Source organism: Calidris pugnax, unplaced genomic scaffold (genome assembly GCF_001431845.1).
Source record: "Calidris pugnax isolate Ruff unplaced genomic scaffold, ASM143184v1 scaffold133, whole genome shotgun sequence".
NCBI lineage: Eukaryota > Metazoa > Chordata > Aves > Charadriiformes > Scolopacidae > Calidris > Calidris pugnax.
Window position 1 is genome coordinate 4,793,655 of NW_015090977.1, and position 17,430 is coordinate 4,811,084.

The following is a 17,430-nucleotide window of genomic DNA, read 5'->3' on the forward strand; positions in this document are numbered from 1 at the left end:
TATCAGTCTCAAGAGGTTCTAGTTCAAGATGTGAAATACTTGCCCCAATAAGCACAACTTGAACTAAACCTTCTGCAGCCTGGATTTTTATTAGCTTCTTAACCTCAAAAAACCTCTGGTTGCCTCCTTATTTTTGTTACCATGGGCGTAACATCAGAATTACAGATTCTGCATAAACTGCCACGCTGATTCAAAGGCTTTTATAGTATCTGAGGACTGAAGGGGAAGGGATGGGAAATGAAAAGGAGAAATAAAGAAGCTGGAAAAATTCCTGCAAAGTATTTTGACCTATTTGGAGCTCCTGGCTCTTGGCACACGGAGGGATCAGGTAACAGGGAAACGAAGTGCTGTGGCTGACATTTTCAGATAACAGAAATCAAAAGGAACAACTCTGAAATCCAGGCCATTTATAATCAGTTGTCTACACATGATGTTACAGGTCTAATCTTAAGTAGTCTAAGTGTTAAATCTTCATCTGCTGCGCAGAAGTTCACATTACACCATTCTCTTTGAGAAAGAAAGGAACATCAGCCAAAGAATACAGCGATCCCACGCCACATACTCCTTGTAAAATAAAAAGGATTTTTTTTTAAAGGATATCAGTTGAAAAGTAGCATGATTAAGAAAAGGAACTATGTCTGCAAGTAGCAAAGCCACCTTCCTCTGTCGTTCTTCACCAAACTCTCATTCTGGATCCAATGAAATGACTCCTGAAGATGACACTGTTGTCACCTCCAGCACAACTACCCAACAAAAGCTGGTTTCTAGCTTCCAGGTCCCAGGGAACGACATGCAAAGGACATGATGTTTTTCCTGACAGTCACTCTCTATTAAATGAATTTCAGATAGACCACAAAACTCCCCTCCTAGATTATCAGTCGTTTTGTCTTCATGTTGGGTGCACCTTCTAACAGGCCTGAATTTTACCCCTTTATCAATCAACTCCCAGTCCTCAGCTCCTGGAGCCCTTGGTAAAGGGGTGAAGGATCTCCCAGCCTGAACATTTCTGTGATGGAACAAGCCTGATCTGCAGTCCAGACGGAGCTCTTCCCATGGAACAACTGCTGCCACCAAGGCAATGCTGAGCTAGTATTTAACTCATAGATTAAGGCTCATCCGTACCCCGAAAGGGGCTCTGCTGCAAACAAATTTTGCATATGAAGAAGCAGACAATGCAGCAGCTGAACACTGAACAGAGAAGCTGTTGGTATCTTCAGCAAGTTGGGGACAACACAAAACAACTCGGCTTTAAGTAGAACATTATTTTCTCCGATATCATACACAGAAGCCGCTGTTTAATTAAAACTAAGCTGATTAAGCAATTAAACTGGCAAATGGCTATACCAAATGACTTGTCAGTTGTTAGCATTCAAATAGCAGGAGGTGTTTGCTGTCACACTCAGAAGGCAAGCTCCAAGGCTGATGCACCATTGGCTCCACAAATCTAAACCAACCCAGGACTGGGAAGTTACTGAAAGTGCAACTGTATATTACTGAAGACTACTTTCTTACCATGATCTTCAAAGACACCAACATCATGCACTCTGCTGCAATTTAATCCTTTCAATTTCTGTGCTAAAAGTATAAACCATTCCAGTCATTTGCTTGTGTTTTCAAACATAGAACGTATATTAATTCTGGCTTTGAGCCCCACATTTAAGCAAGTCCAGATACAGCCTCCTGATTCCCATCCTACATATCTCGACATCAAAATCTGTAATCAAAAAGCATAACTTACTACAGTAGCTACTTTCCTCTGATCACATGCAATTAAAAAAAAAGTAAAAATCAACGTTTTATCTTGAGTCAGTAACAGGAAAAGATTATTCCAGCCTTGCAGGCAAACTTCAAAGCTATAGAAAGTGAGCAGCACCTTAAGTGCCCAAGTTGAGCCACTCTGGAAGACCCCCAGTTCTTATCATGAGGATTTGTGTCAAGACAGGGAGCACCAAGCAGAGGCACCTCCAGAAGTTGGGTTGGGAGACCCTGCCTCTTGCTCCTCTGCAGCCTTCATTCCAGTCAAGGCCAGTGATGAGGAACTTGAAACAGTTAAATGAACTGAATTTGTTGATCTTTCTACTTCCTATGAGTCATGCCCCTCAACTCTACCACTATGCATATAAAAATCTGCTACAACTCATTAAATAAATATTTCCACTTTGGCTCAGTAAAAGCAGAACTGACTCCCACATTAAAGCACCACACAGGTAAAACAATGAAAAATGCTATAATGATTAAAGTTGCCCGTTCCAGTGAGTTACAATGCCCGTGCTATGGGGCAGTGAGTGGTAATACAGCATTATTATTATGACAGATGCCGTATGCATTTTTTTTCCTTTGGTGTGGTCTCCAGGAAAGAAGAATATTTCCATTCATCACAGCATGACCTAATGGATGCCACTGTTCAAATGAACGGTCAGCAAGCACATTTTATGTGCTTCTATTTATGTACATTTATTTTTACAGGCTACAATGCAAGCATCAGAACAGCACTTCCACTTTTCTATCCAAGGACTGAAAGACTATCCACATTATAATAAAGTCTTGCCTTACCCCACGAGCCCTTTTTACATATGGCAAAACTGAGTCATCAGCCTTGTTTTAGGTAGTGCACTTGACACAACAGAAAAAAGATGTAGAGCTAATTACCATGCAGCACATGAAAACAGGAGTGTCCTTTCCATAAGACAAAGTCTTAAACTAAATTTTCTATCAAAATAGTTGTGCTTTTTTATAGAAGTAAAGTTAATAGATGCCTAGAACCACCGAATGAACTGATGGGATCTCTCTGTATTTAGCAACAAGCCTTGAAAACCTTAATCTCGTGAGTCAGTAATAACAGTGGAAGAAGTAAAGACAATCTTGGGTCTATAATCAATAAGACAAGCTGCTTAAAAGACCTCATCTGAAACAAATGTGTAAATGTGTCACCAAAGCAGAGATGCTGATTTATGATTAAAAAGTGTAAATGTACTTCCGTGGTATCAGTTAAGAACAACTTGCATGTCTCATTCGCAAGGGCTTAAGGCAAATGGTTTAACATCACCAGAGCACAAACTCCTCGCTAAGTCCTTCTCCCGAATGCCATTAACACCTCTGCATGTTCCCTGTCCTGTCTAATTCTCTCTGGCTTACACCAGTCCTATCACAATTTAAATACATCAGACTCCTTCTCCATTAGCAAAGTTAAACCTACAAATGCTGCATTTTTTCTCCTGCCAGGGTCCCTGACAAGGCCAGTCCTGCCTGTGAGACGCTCTACTACCAAAAAGAGCCAGCTATGAAAAAACCCCAAACTACACGGACAGACTTTAAAGGATTTTGAGAGCAATATTCCTCCAGATAATACACTAGGACTGGTATCGCTTAGTAAGTAAAGGGATGATTTAGAAAAGCCAACGAACAGCACAGTGGCGCTAACTGCAATAAAGCAGAATTATTATTATTATCAAGACTGCAGAAAAGTAAAAAGTCCAGACACTGAAACAAGGCAGGTGAACAGGCAGCTTTACAACAGTGAAAACTCCTGACAAACATGTGCTAATGCCCTGAAGAGTAATAATTTGGACTCCTTATCTACGCTGCTGGGCTCTACACTTCTCACTAGGTAAATATGATGACAGACTAATAAGAACATCCACACCTAGTTAAAATCGTGTTCCAAACAGAGCAAAATCCCTTCAGATACTAACTCTCATGATTCACGGTGTAAACAACTAAATGATACGATCTGGAAGAATATTCTTATGGCAAATTAATCTACAAGGATGCATTCTAATTTAATTTTTTCCCCTTTTTGGATATCCAGCATACCAGCACGGGTCATCATTAGAGATCAGACAGTGGACAAGACAGTGTCGGTTTATGCAACACAGAAGGACTGCACCATTGTTGAGCCCAAGAGAAGTAAATAACCTTAAAAATTCCATTAGTAGGAAAAGAGGGGGAAATACATCACAGAGAATTTTGGGAGACAAAGTCCGAGTTATCCTGATGCTTTTCCAACGTGGGAGTATCTGGAATCTTTCCCCCCCACCCCATTGTCTGTATTAATCTACAGGGAAATTAAGTGCTACACACTCAGTAATGTAGGGGTTAATTCCGACTGCTGTCGAATGCCCCAAGTCTGTGCTCTGTTCATCAGAGCATTAAATCTGAAAGCTCAAGAGAGTAGTGCAGCCGTGCTGCAAGGGCTATGTTATAAAGTTCTGCATTAAAAATTCATATCGTAGGCTTGCCACAGTACTCTGCTCTGGCTGAAAGGAGAGCTGGCGGGGAAATATTAGACACCCCACTGTCTTTCTGGCAATTGGAGACATTCCTCAACAAACAGCACCTCAGGAAGGGAATGAAAGGGCAAACAAACCGTGAAACAAATCAATGAGTTCAATTATCTCTCTCTCTCTCTGAAAGGAAACTTTTCATTTTTAAGGCTGTTTCATGAAATCTTTTAATGATGGCCCTGAACAAGGATGCTGGGCACTCTGGCTGCAAACCCGGCTGCTTGGCAGTGCTTTTTATTTGTTTTACACGAGACAGAGATTCCCAAACATAGAGGGCGAAACAGAGAGCAGGGTATAGGAATCTCTCCACAGAACTCTACTTACCCTTTACATTACCATGACCACGTGGGATAACAGGCTGTAGAAATTGTTCCCACTCTCCCCAAAGTGTCTCCAGCAAAGAGTGAATTTATATTTATTAAGATGGTTAGTTATTCCATGGTTAAGTTATGCGCTCCTCACTACTGGTTAAGGCTGCATGCATTTCACAGCAATTTATGGCCACCCAACTGGTAGATGACACGGTTCACAATGATGGAAATGGGTGTTATATTTTTATGAAAGCCATGTGTGCCCCTCAGGTTATCTGTCTGATGTAACCACCGTATTGAGGCAGGTTAATAATCCACATACCATAAATGGGGAAGTACACAGGAAATGAAACATCAGTAAATACAATTTCTTGAGGAAACCATGCAAAGAAAGTTACTTGTTTCACAATCCTCCCCTGCAACTCTGCCCAGCACCAACCGTAACAGAAAGATTCACTTTTCCCAGTGCTGACTTTTGAATCAAAGGAAGGAAAAGAAAGAAAATCTAAGCCACTGGACAAAAGCTGCCATGGCACCCTCTCTATAGTCTTTTTTCATACATACATATACATATATATGAATATACATGCTTGTTAGTGTTGTCAGAAACCAGACTGCTTTCAACCCAGCAATCGTGGTTCAACTACGAGTTCATCCAGAGGGAGATGTTGGAGGGCAGGTTTATCATCCAGCAGGTGCAGTCCACAGGGAAATTAAGATATTTGTGCCTGGTAGCCAGCACACAAAACAAATCAAGTCCAGACTAGCCTAAACCCCCTCAAAATAACTAAAAAACTGTACTGGGGGGAGGAAAAAATTACACTATTCAGTTTGTGGGAAGGAATGAAGACATGTTGTACAGTTGGAGATCACAAGTAACCAAAGATCATCTCTTGCAAGCCACTGAAAAACTGTTACAAAAGATTAACAACCCCAAGGCAATGCTTCAGTTAAATTTATTTTTTCTTCAAAACTTGTTACCAACAAGCATTTAAAACTTGCAAGTGAGATTCTATCAGTTAGGGTTTATTCTGGGCATCAAGAAGCTGTTATCTAAGCAAAATAAGGGAAGAAGTCGTTTTACCTTATACCCAATGATTTTATTTCTCAGTTTTGATCCTTGCTGTAACACTAACTGCCCTCCACATCCCTGACCAACTTCCCTGTGACTCAGTTTCCCAACATGTTAAAAAAGCAGGGAGAAAAGGCTGCCACAGCTACAAAATCATAGCCTTTGATATGATCTGCCCCTGCAGAAGACACAAGATAAATGTTAAGGGTTAATAATATCAGGCTTACAGGACTGTAAATGCATTTGTTTATTTAATGCTTTCTGTGAATGCTAATGAAGTTATTAACAGACCTGCATGTTGTCTGGTGTTTTTCCTGGTTTTAGCGTCTGCATCATACTGCCTTATCCCTTCTGCTCCGCGAGCTGGCCAACATCCTTCTCCTCCAAATCCCTGTATTAGTGCTCAATCCTGGTTCCTAACTCCTTAGGTTTGGGATTCTGAATTTCTTATTCAAAGCCATTATTATAAAAAAAAAACTTATTCATTGAAATGTATTTCAAAAATTTCATCAAGATAATGAGATTCGATTTCATCATAGCCGGTATCTTCTGTGGCATACAAAACTGCAATCCCACATGGTGTTATTGCCTTTTAATTGAGATCGGAGAATATGTAAATGAGACAATATTTCTTAGGTCCCATTAAGTGATGTCTCTAGGATGATTAGAAGTGGCCAAGCCAGACAGGATGCTCTCCTCTGACACCCCCACACAGAACGGCCAGCCTGCACGCTGACCTGCTCCCAGCTGCAACTGCTTCTCAGAGAAACCTTTGATTTACTGGAAATACCCCCGTTTCTAGACCATTTCATGAGATGGTTCCCTGTGCTCTGTCACTGCCCAAACTGCTACAGGTCTGCAGACCAAAATCCCTTTTTCTCCTGTGACCAGGGCACGGGCAGATGGAGAGGTGCAGGTGCTGAGGGTGTCTCCCTCACTTAACGCCAGCACTGAGGCTTCTCCCCCAGCTCTGCTTCCACCCCAGGCATCCGGGTTAAGGACTACAGTGGAAGTCAAAGATTAACGTGGGGGTGAGCAGGAGAAATAATTGCCAGGAGTTTTAAAGCTCTCACCACAACCTCCATAGCGATGCACCCACAGGATTTCATTCTTCAGCTTTACCCCGAGTAATGTGAACAACCTGATGTCAACACCACTAATACAGATAATACAAAACAGAGACACTTTTTATTTTTAAAGCAGCTGCGGGGGGGATAATGTACCTGTTTCTGTTGTAAGCTGTGGCATCAGAGGAATATTTTAAGTCAGTGATGGGACCAGACGCATTTAGGTACAGATTCACTGAGATGCTGACAAACCTTTCTAATGAGGAAGGAGCACAGGGACACTTCACAAAGGTTGTGCCAGATACAGCCACTGAGAGTGACTTGGAAGAGGCAAACAGAAAATCAAATGAAAGCAGTGGCTCAATGTGAAAGCTGTCTGCATGGAACAACAAGGTCCATGGGACAGTAGGCCCACCCGCTCTCACGGCAAATGCATGGCTTTCCAAAGGGAAAGAAGATAAAGGCAGAAGAGACTGTTCTTCAGGATAGTTTTGGTGCTTGGGATCTTACAAAGCTTCCTGAACTTCCACTCTCATTCAGGACAGCCATCTCTTTCCATTACAAGAGGGAGCACAGCACACACTACGTGACTCATTTCTTTTTGCCTGCACTGTCGTGGCGTGGGAGTGGGAAAAGCAGCTGGAATCCATCTATAGAGCACAAAGAGATTTTCCCGTGCAGGCCAGTAAAGCCAACCTACACGTGAACTGCACGGCGAGGTGGAGACAACCACCACAGGAACTGCCGGTTCAGCTTCGAGCCCGATGGAGAGCTTTGCTTTGGGGCTGGGAATAGGTAACCCTGCACACTGTACAGGGCAGGTCCCAATTGGAAACAGATTTGTTTCTGATGATTCAAGGATTTATCCTCATTGCCTTCCGCAAGATCCCAGCCCAGCAGAAGCTGCTGAAGGAGCCCCAGCAGCACCATGTGCCCTCCTCACTTTCACAGACAGGACCTCACAAGGAAGTGGTATTGAACCAAAATAACTCTGTTGCTTCGCTATTTTACACTAAAATAACACAAAACTATTCTAATTTGTAGGCATACATGAAAGGGCTGCATGAAAATAAGGACATGAAACTGATGGAGAGGGTCCAGAGGAGGGCCACAAGGATGATCAGGGGGATGGAGCACCTCTGCTACGAGGACAGGCTGAGGGAGCTGGGGTTGTTCAGCCTGAAGAAGAGGAGGCTCCGGGGAGACCTAATAGCAGCCTTCCAGTACCTGAAGGGAGCCTACAGGAAGGCTGGGGAGAGCCTGTTTAGAAAGGCCTGCAGTGACAGGATGAGGGGAAATGGCTTCAAGCTGGAGGGGAACAGATTTAGACTGGAGATTAGGAGAGGGTTCTTCACTGTGAGGGTGGTGGAGCACTGGAACAGGTTGCCCAGGGAGGTGGTTGAGGCCCCTTCCCTGGAGATATTCAAGGAGAGGCTCGATGAGGCCCTGGGCAACCTGGTCTAGTTGGGGGTGTCCCTGCTGACTGCGGGGGGGTCGGACTAGATGGCCTTTGGAGGTCCCTTCCGGCCTGGGCAATTCTATGATTCTATGAAAACCAAGCTCAGCTGACTTGGACATGGAGGCCCAAGGACCTTGTACACGCTCAGGGGCACACGTGCCTTGGCAGGAAGGGTGCTCCTTCCCTGTAACTCGCTCCTCCTCTTCCTCACAAAGCCCTCCCAGGCACCTTACAGGGTTCAGCTGTCACTGATAAAATGAGCTACCGTGGCAAGATAGCTCAAAAAATTGGACGGCCCCTTTGTTGGGCTCACAGGGGTAGGCTGGGACTGCAGGAACGTGCTGGTGGTCCCTCTGCTCAGTGGACACAGGCAGTTGGCAACAGCCTGAAGAGGTTTGGCTCCAGCAAGAGTGAGAGCAGAGGGGACGGGGATGCTCCTGCCTCCCTCTCCCATGCAGTTTCACACCCAGGAAGGAGCTGGGGTTGCAGGTCAGGGTGACCAAGAGCACGGCTGGCACAGTAGCCCAACACCCTTTGATGCAGTACTTTGCATTTATTTAAAGATTTCCATCTAAGGATCTCGCGTCAACCCAAGGTTATAGATAACAGGGCGAGGACTAGAATATGCTGGAATACCCTAAGGCTATTTTTTTCTACTTTGGGTTGTTAAATAACACCAGCTTTTAGGCTATACTAGAAAAAGGAACTGAACAGTTTCACTCGAGGTTAAAAAACAAATGAAAAAAAAAAACCTCTGAAAGGACCTAGGGCACTTCTGTGCTGTCAAAAAGTTACATTAACTAATTGCAAGCATTACAGATCTAACAAAAGAGACAACACAGCCCAGTTACAGCACTAACTCCTACAAACTCTAAATGCTCCATTTATATGGAGTCCTCAGAAAGGCACCCTTACACATAATAATTTAAAAAAATTCTATCCTTTTGCTACTTTGTGTTTTATGATTCTCACGTCTGCATATTTCTAGACTCCAGCCAAGACCAGACTTGTTGGCTTTGAGCAATACACTCACTCCTCCTGCCTCAGTTTCCCTACCCAAAAGTAAAGGCTAATACTGACAACATTTCAAAGCTAGCACTCAGTATTTCACAAAAGCGAGTGTTTTAGGGTAACACTGTAATTCCCCCCCACCCCAGCACACTGTCTGGCAACTTTTCTGCTTTGGCTGTAGGCTGAACCAGAAATTTGACAAAAAAGGCTGGTTTGCACATGGGTTTTCAAAGTCCTCTTTCACACGAGAGCTTTAAATCAAAATAAGAAGCAGATCTCCAAAGTATTTTCATTCATCTTCAGTTCTAGGTTTTTAAGCAAAATATTAATGTTTCCTAGTGACTTTCGGCCTGTTGAGTTTTGCATAAGGCACAGTTAAAACTTTTAACAAATATCTCAAATTGTAAAATGCAGACAGAACTTCCTGTAAGACTTGGGACATTCCATTTTTCTTCCCTTTTCTTTCTTAAAAAAACAAACCTAGTTCTCTGTAACATCTTCCCTGGTTTCTTATCCCCCCATTACCACCACTCCTGGGGCTTCACTGACAGCAGTACGACTAGGAAATTTAAGAAGAGAAAAAACTGTAAGAGACATGGCCTGTGCAGCTCTCCATCTCCTGTTTTTAGGGAAATCACTTTAAATACAGCAGTAATTCCAGAGACAAGCAGTTAATGACTCATCAAAAGAACAGGAAATAGGAAACTTTAAGACCTTAAAGGCACAGCAAATAGAAGCTATTTCATGTCATGTACAACACAACCAGCCTAACTACAGTATTTCATGCTCAATGGGGGAAAGCAGCATTTGAGCCCATCTATCACAGTAATTATGTGATGCTGGAGGGAGCGCGACTTTATTTTTTATTCAGTTTGACCCTGAGCACCGTCAAAATGGGAGACTACAAACATTTGAGAAGTGATATATTGGTACCAGCCAGCACTTAAATAAGAAAGATTTGTTAAAAAAAATTAAAGTAAATAATTCATAGGCCAAATTCAATTCTCACTATATACTGGGAATTATTCCCCTGAAGTCCAAGTTAACTGAGATTTGCCCCAACGTAACAGAAGATTTCACATGAATACTTGAACTCCAATTCCATCAAGTAACTTTAGGCAGAAATAATTCTTCAGGAATTCTCTAAAACTATCGGTCCTGTGTTTTAAAGTCCAGCCCTGTACTCCTTCCACGCAGAAAGCAACTTTGTTCAGAACTTGTTTGATTTATTCTTCAGAACTTTATTCTGTACTGATGCCTGAAGAACAGGTCAGTAACAAGTAGGAGGAGCACCCTTCACCCCAAACAGCCCAAAACCGCACGCACCCCCCCTTCTGTTATTATAATTTTGGTGTATAATCTTCCTTTCCCACAAGTGGAACCTCAAGTGCTTGCGTGCAGGTACCAGGAGCCGTTTCCCTCCCCGCATCCCTCCTGACACCATCGCTGCCTCTGCCCCAGCACTCCCCATCAGTCACCCACCTCTGACTGCGGGCAGATTACTTGAGGATTTATTTTCAAGTAGGATATAGGGATGAAAATAGACATTACTTTGTCCTCCCACTCCTGAGCTTCTACCTCTTTGTTTCATTACCTTCTTTCACGCTGTCATGACACCGTGCCATAAACTCTTTAGGGCAGAGATGGGCTTTGTAAGAGATACGTGCACAGAGCCCACCCTGGTATCCCCAGCCTCACTGACCAAGGTCTATGGCTGCTGCAAGAAAAGGAGTTTTAAATACTGATACTGAAACCCTGGGAGTCAAGTTTTCCTATTAAGGCCCTAAAACAATGAAAAACTCTCCTTTATGGTAAAGCAGGGACTGCCAGCTCACAGACCGCACTTTCATCAACCGTGCTCTGTTCATTTCCAGATTGAGTTTTCATTAAAATGCAGTCCAGGATTAAAATAAGTCAGCTGGATCTATACAGTGGGGTTAATTGCAATATTGCACCAGCGTACAGTCTTAATGACGCTACACCAATATGCCCTCCTGTGTCATCCTTAACCGTGTTGCCAAAAAAACATAATAATCAGTCTAATCTATGAAAGGACAACAATCCTCTGCCTCGTATATTGGAAGGCAAAATATTTTTCTAGAAGTTACAGAAAGTAGTTGTTTTAGGATGACCACTTTAGTAAATATGAAACCCTCCTTCTCCGTTGCATTTTCTATGCATACATTACTTTTAGAAGAACAAAAATTCTGCATTTTTCAGAAAATCACATAGGCAACGGAACTGGGAGCAGAGGGGCTTTGACTGACAACCTTAACCTAAACAGTTTTTGTGTTGTGTTGTTTGTGAAGGCTTTTCACTGCAGAAGGGGGGCCAGTACCTAAAATCCTCACAAGACTACTTAACATTTACTGGTGAAAATGTAGCATTTCAGTGAAATTCGATATTTTCTTTCATCAAAGGCAGGGAGCCTCAACCCACATGTTAACAGTAATGTAACAAGCCTACTGTATGTGCTACAACCCAAGATCCTTTTCCAATTAGAATTCATTTAGGTTGGGGGAGAGGAGAGGTCGGAGCAAAGAGGTGGCTCTGGAATTGATCTAAAACTGGAATTCAACCATTCTGGCTGGGAGCATTAACCGCTCAGCTGGGAATCCCAAACACTTGCTCAGATTCTGCAGAGAACCAGAAGTGAAAGAGCAATGTTAGCAAAGGAGAACAGTTTGTCCCCAGAAAATGGAGGAAATGCATACAAGAATGTTTCTTTTTCTACAGAGGAGGAATTAAAAAAAAAAAAAGTCTGTTGCACTAGGAAAAGAAAAACTTAACGTTCCTTAATTTTTCTGAAACTCAAGTCTGAGTTTGCTTTTCAGTTCCAGCTCAGATAGAATCTCCAGATCAAACACATTAGTGCTGGTTAAATCCAGGTTTGCTGATAGAAACGTGTGGGACAGCAAACAAAATCAGTATCAGGCCTCGAGAGAGAGGATGTGCCTCTTTAATTGAAAAAGGCAGAGTAATCATTCATTTATTTAACCCAGAGATGATTATAATCTGAAAACCTTGAAATCCTCTTACACAACAACTGTTTTGGCAAGCCCCTCTGTGTTCCAACAAATATTAAACTGTGCTTGCCATTTGTCTAAGGAATCTTGTATTAATAAACATGAAGAAGAACACTTTTACCTCCCACACTCAATGACAGAAGAAAACAAAGACCAGCTGTATTCATCAATGGATCCTTGTTCTGCACATAAAGGCTAATTACATTTTACTTCAAGCCTACACATGGAAAACTTTGCTGCTGCCATCTTGTCAAATTCAGCTTCTGATATTCCAGCTGACAGACTGCAATGACTGCACATAATAAACTTCTTTTTTTGTCATTAACACCTTCAGTGCCCTGCACGGGGGGTGTCTGTGGGCTGCAGGGGCCACGGGCAGCAGCACCTCCGTGTGTTCCCTGCTCCCTGGCAAAGGGACCGGAGGTTTTGATACGCTGGGACCACACCGGCTAATTTGACCAAAGATTTTAATTTCAGCAACTGCTCTCCGCTTTGAAGATGCCTTGCTAGCACCAAGTTCGGACGGTGCCTCCGAACCTCACTTTGCTTGAAATACTTTGAACCTTTTGAAAAGATAAACAAACAAGTTGACACACCGATTTCCAACTTTAAGATCGCAACAACCGGTCACCAGGACAAAATCCAGACCCCTTAATGCTGATACTGAAAACTTCTTACTCTGCATTTCTTTTGCTTCTTTTTTTTTGTTTGTTTGAAAGATTTTCAAAGTTACAAATAGTTGAAAGACAGCTTTATTCCAAAACTGAAAATCATAAAAGTACTGTTAGCTTTAAAAAATTGACAATTATCTCTTTTTTTCCTGAAGGCACTCCAATTCATCTGCATCAAATAAGCGTCTGTAAAACTAACAATTCTGGCCTAAGATAAAAATCACATGTTTTTAAAACATAAAATTAAAATTGGCAATACAAGTAGCTTTTCAGACTTAGATCAAAAGAGGGTTTCTTTTTAGAAAAGAATCAAACTGTCTTTCACCGTTTTTATTGGTGTTTTTTCAACATTTCTCCCAGCTTTTACAATTAAAATAGATGACTCAATTTCACTGTCTACATTCAGTTCCCTTTTCATGTTTTTCTAGATTTCCATATTGCAAAATTTGGGCTACAAATGCCACAGATGACTGTTGTTATGCAAGAACTATTCCTGCCATAAATATCCAAAACAATGATAAAATATTTCTGCTGTTATTAGGTCCTACAAGTTTGTTTTCACAGTACATTAGTCTGGGAGATAAAGCAGAGGCTTAACGTCTGCTTCAGGATTCAGCTCTACGATCACTATATTCCTGACCCAGCCTTCATAATCATTCTGCTATAGAACACAATAAACTTCTTGTTACTGCAGATGCTACTAATTTTATGTAATTCTATATATATGTATTAGCTAAGAATCACATTCAAGATCCTATGAAAATATTTCCGCGTGAATCTCTCTGAAAGAATGAAACACATTAGAAACGCAAACAAACAGTTTTGAGTACAGCTTTTGCTCAGTCTAAGATAAATTACAGTACTTAGGGAAATATTATTAAGAAAATGAAGCAAACATTCTTCAAATAAAAACATTTAAAAGGGTGAGGGGTTATTAGGTTCAGTGCCTACAACCACCGAGCCCTGATCTCTTGACTGTTCCTGCAGAAGCGACTGCAAGACAAAATACCAGCCCCAGAGCTGCCAGCATCAGTTATGGGCAGATAAAAAAAAATAAAGGCAATCTGCAGTAATTTAAGGCTCCATCAGAAACATCATTAGTATGCATCTCTTAGAGAAGGATGAAATCAATGAGGGAACAGAAATACTTTTGATCACCTTATATGGAACTCAAAGGAAACTGGATGTACAGAACAAACCCAAAATTTACCTAAATGATTACTTTGAATTATACTCGGAGTTTCAACTCCAAGTGCTGATTCTTAACTATTACAGACTGAATTTTGTAAGCTCCAAGTTCCCCATGTGCTCAATGGGGAATGGGATCCTCAGCACTCGCAGAACCACACACTAACATACTAAAACTCGTTAATGATTTGGCTGGTTTGAAAAACCTGTATTATCTAGATTGCCATGAGCCATACATAGTGCTTTCTAGCACTGACTGACGGACAAAACCAAGACCATGTCATTCCTCCCATCAAGCCAAGGTTATAGTTTCTCTTGCCCCAACACAGAGACTACCAACAGCCTCTCTCACCATTTTTCCTGTACCAGATGGGTGGTAGAGGCAGGAGCAAGGGATTTCCTCTCTGTTCACCCCATCATCTGCCTACTGAGGAGCTGAAACTGGGGCTCTGCAGGACACAGGCAGTGGGTACAGGGATGTGACATGTGTCTTCCAACCCTTGCCCTTACAGCAGGCCAGGGACACCCATCTGAAATGGCTTCTTCTTTCCCATCCCATTTCCAGACACAGAAATGACTCTTTGGGCTTAATACTGCTGATCATGAGAATTCCTTCTCATTACTAACTTTCCTTAAACATGATGGGTTCAAAGAAAAACAGCAGAAGTCTGTCTCTCTTTTGTTTTTCCTGCACTGATTGTTAATAAAACCAGGGGATAATTGAAAACAGTAGCCATTAAGACAACAAGGATATATATTTTTTGAGACTACCTTCATGTTCTCCTTGAAAACAAGAAAAATCTGCTAAAAATGTTACTCTCTGTAATTTGGGGTGAATTTGACAGAGAGATGACCACTATCCCAAACACAAAAAGAACTGGGGTGACACACAGTGAAACAGAAATACTTTACTAAACTAAATTTTATTTTCACCAAGATTAAAAGATGGCAGTAAATATCTTATTTCTGAAATTGCCCTATTTCTAAATAAAATATAAGAGATACATAGTGTAAGAGATGCATAGTAGATGCAGCACCTGAGAAAGGAACCAGGAATCCAGCAGCATGTGTGCCAGGAAAAGCGGCTTGTTGGGTGGAAGAAAATATGAAAACTAATAATCTCTCTATAGGAGGCCAAATTATGACCATGTTTTCCAACAAATTTGGCCTCCCGCTCTTCCATCTCGTCTGTTTCCAACAGACAGATGCAAAACAAAAAAGCAGTGATACCCTGAAGGAAGACATAGAAAGAAAACAGTGAAATCTTACTTTGCAGTAGTTTCTTCATCGTATTTTGTTTTCAGATCAAATAGTTCTGTTCTGGTTTTTTCCAAGGCTAAAAGGCATAAACATGAAGCATTACAGGACTGTAACAACAGCGAAAAGCAAAAAGACTACTCCTTTTTCTTTTATTCAGCCATAAATAAAGCTATACACTTCCTGATGAAAAATTCTATACTTTATCCTTCTACCTAGGCAAACCATTATGACTTAGAAAATACAAGGCTTTTGATTTTTCAAATTTTCTTTTACATTGCAAAAAACTCCTAGTTTCTGCTTAACAAAGCTAGACATTATTAATTTCTTATTAAGCTGTCTAAACTGCTTATTCATTTGAAATATTTAATGCAGTAATTCAGGGAATAAAATTTGTGTTCTCATAGTAAACGAAACCAAATCCAGTCCAGACCTGGAATCTCTGAGTATGCAGAGCTGAAAATTCATGGCAAGCAAGTCATAGCAACAGGGCAAGACACACTGGTGGAAACTGGGTTCACACTGAACCCAGATCACTACGTATTTATCATAGCTCAGAAATGTGTGAAACCAGAGCAAACCACAACATGGATTAAAAGTTCCATGGCCTGCTGTAACCGCAGCGATGCTCTGATGCTGTACATGCTTCATTCCTGGCTTTGCCCACTCTATTTAGCAAGAGACTGGCTATAACACAAGTGTTCACCCAAAAGCAGCTCCGATTCACAAAGCACGTCCAAGCTCTCTTGGATCTCTCTGCACTCGTCCTGCTACACTGACTGATCTCTGTCCTCTCCCCTCCAGCCTGATCATTGCTATAGGTCAGAAGAGTAGTGCCCAACCTGTTTGCAAAGCTTGAACTTTGTGTTCGGCTTCTTCCAGCTTTGAGGCTGTCGACATCTGTGTCTCCTGCAATTTTCTGCAAAGGGGAGAGAAGAGGTGAGAACGGAGCTCGTAATCATGTTAAACAACTTACTTGTATTTTGCAAATTTGGGAGATAGAGTGATTAAATGTCTCAACTGTAATCAGACAACTGACAACACCACACAGACTACAAGGTGCTTCAATGGGACCCATAAATCATGTCACATTGCAATACTGTTCATACTTTGCAGTCCTACTTATTAAAATTTTAACAGTGTAGCCACCTCATAACATAAGCTGTGAACATTATACAAGAGTTGACTGCTATATAAATGACAACTTTAGTGGAAGGTTTTCTTGAGCATAATTTGTTTTGGAAATGTCACACACATTAAGAAAATTGTCACCAAGCACCCTCTGTTGTACAAAGTTAGTACAAGAAGAATGATACATTTCCATTTTCCTGTCATAATGAAGAAATTTGTTGCCGTAACTGAGTAGATGCGGCAGCTGTTTCATCATAGCTGTAACGGATGCCAAATGCAGTAAGATTATTAGCTACTCTTTCAAAAAACACGCCTATTTCAAAACAAATCGCACATTGCTATTTTCTACATAACATTAGCAAACCTTTAACATGCTCACGTTTCTTGTGTCCACGGGCAATGCTTTGTTTGCATCAGTTATACAGGTTTTAACATCATCTGGCCACACAGTCGCTATACTCGTTGCTAAAGGCTGCAGGAGTTATAAAACTCGTCTTTGAAAGGCAGTTGCTCCAACATCTCCCAGGAGTTGCTGCTTTTTACAACATTGCTTTTAAGATATTCTGCAGATCTCAGAATTGTGAAATGGCTTATGAAACTACCAGCATCCTACTTGCACCATAGGAGGCATAAATTTATTCTCCAACACTACTGACCAGGTTAATAACTATTTATAGCAAGAAACATGCGTCAGTTCCCTTCGTAACAGATTATATACTTTGAGAATTCAAAACCTCTCTTACACACACTTTTATTTGCATTCCACGACCTGCCACTTTATTTTTAAGCATATCTAAATTGCACTTGTTAAAGCAACTGCTTTCGTGCCACTTATCAAAAAGTAACCACTGATATTGATGTATTAAAAAAAGCTTCACATTCACCAGTAGATTCCTCCCACTCAGACCCGAATTTAAACAACCAACCCACCAACTAAAAAGCTCACGTAAACTG

At 41.4% G+C, this 17,430-nt stretch overlaps 1 protein-coding gene across 1 annotated transcript in view; it reads right to left on the bottom strand.

The window, feature by feature from the left end:
* CUX1 (cut-like homeobox 1) overlaps nucleotides 1–17,430 on the bottom strand; it is a 206,544-nt gene that overhangs the window by 95,051 nt on the left and 94,063 nt on the right. Inside the window, exons 7-8 of the mRNA XM_014953031.1 lie at nucleotides 16,188–16,264; nucleotides 15,358–15,424 (exon numbers count right to left, since the gene is read on the bottom strand). Coding sequence (XP_014808517.1) covers nucleotides 15,358–15,424; nucleotides 16,188–16,264 — 144 coding nt within the window. The remainder of the gene's footprint in view (nucleotides 1–15,357; nucleotides 15,425–16,187; nucleotides 16,265–17,430) is intronic.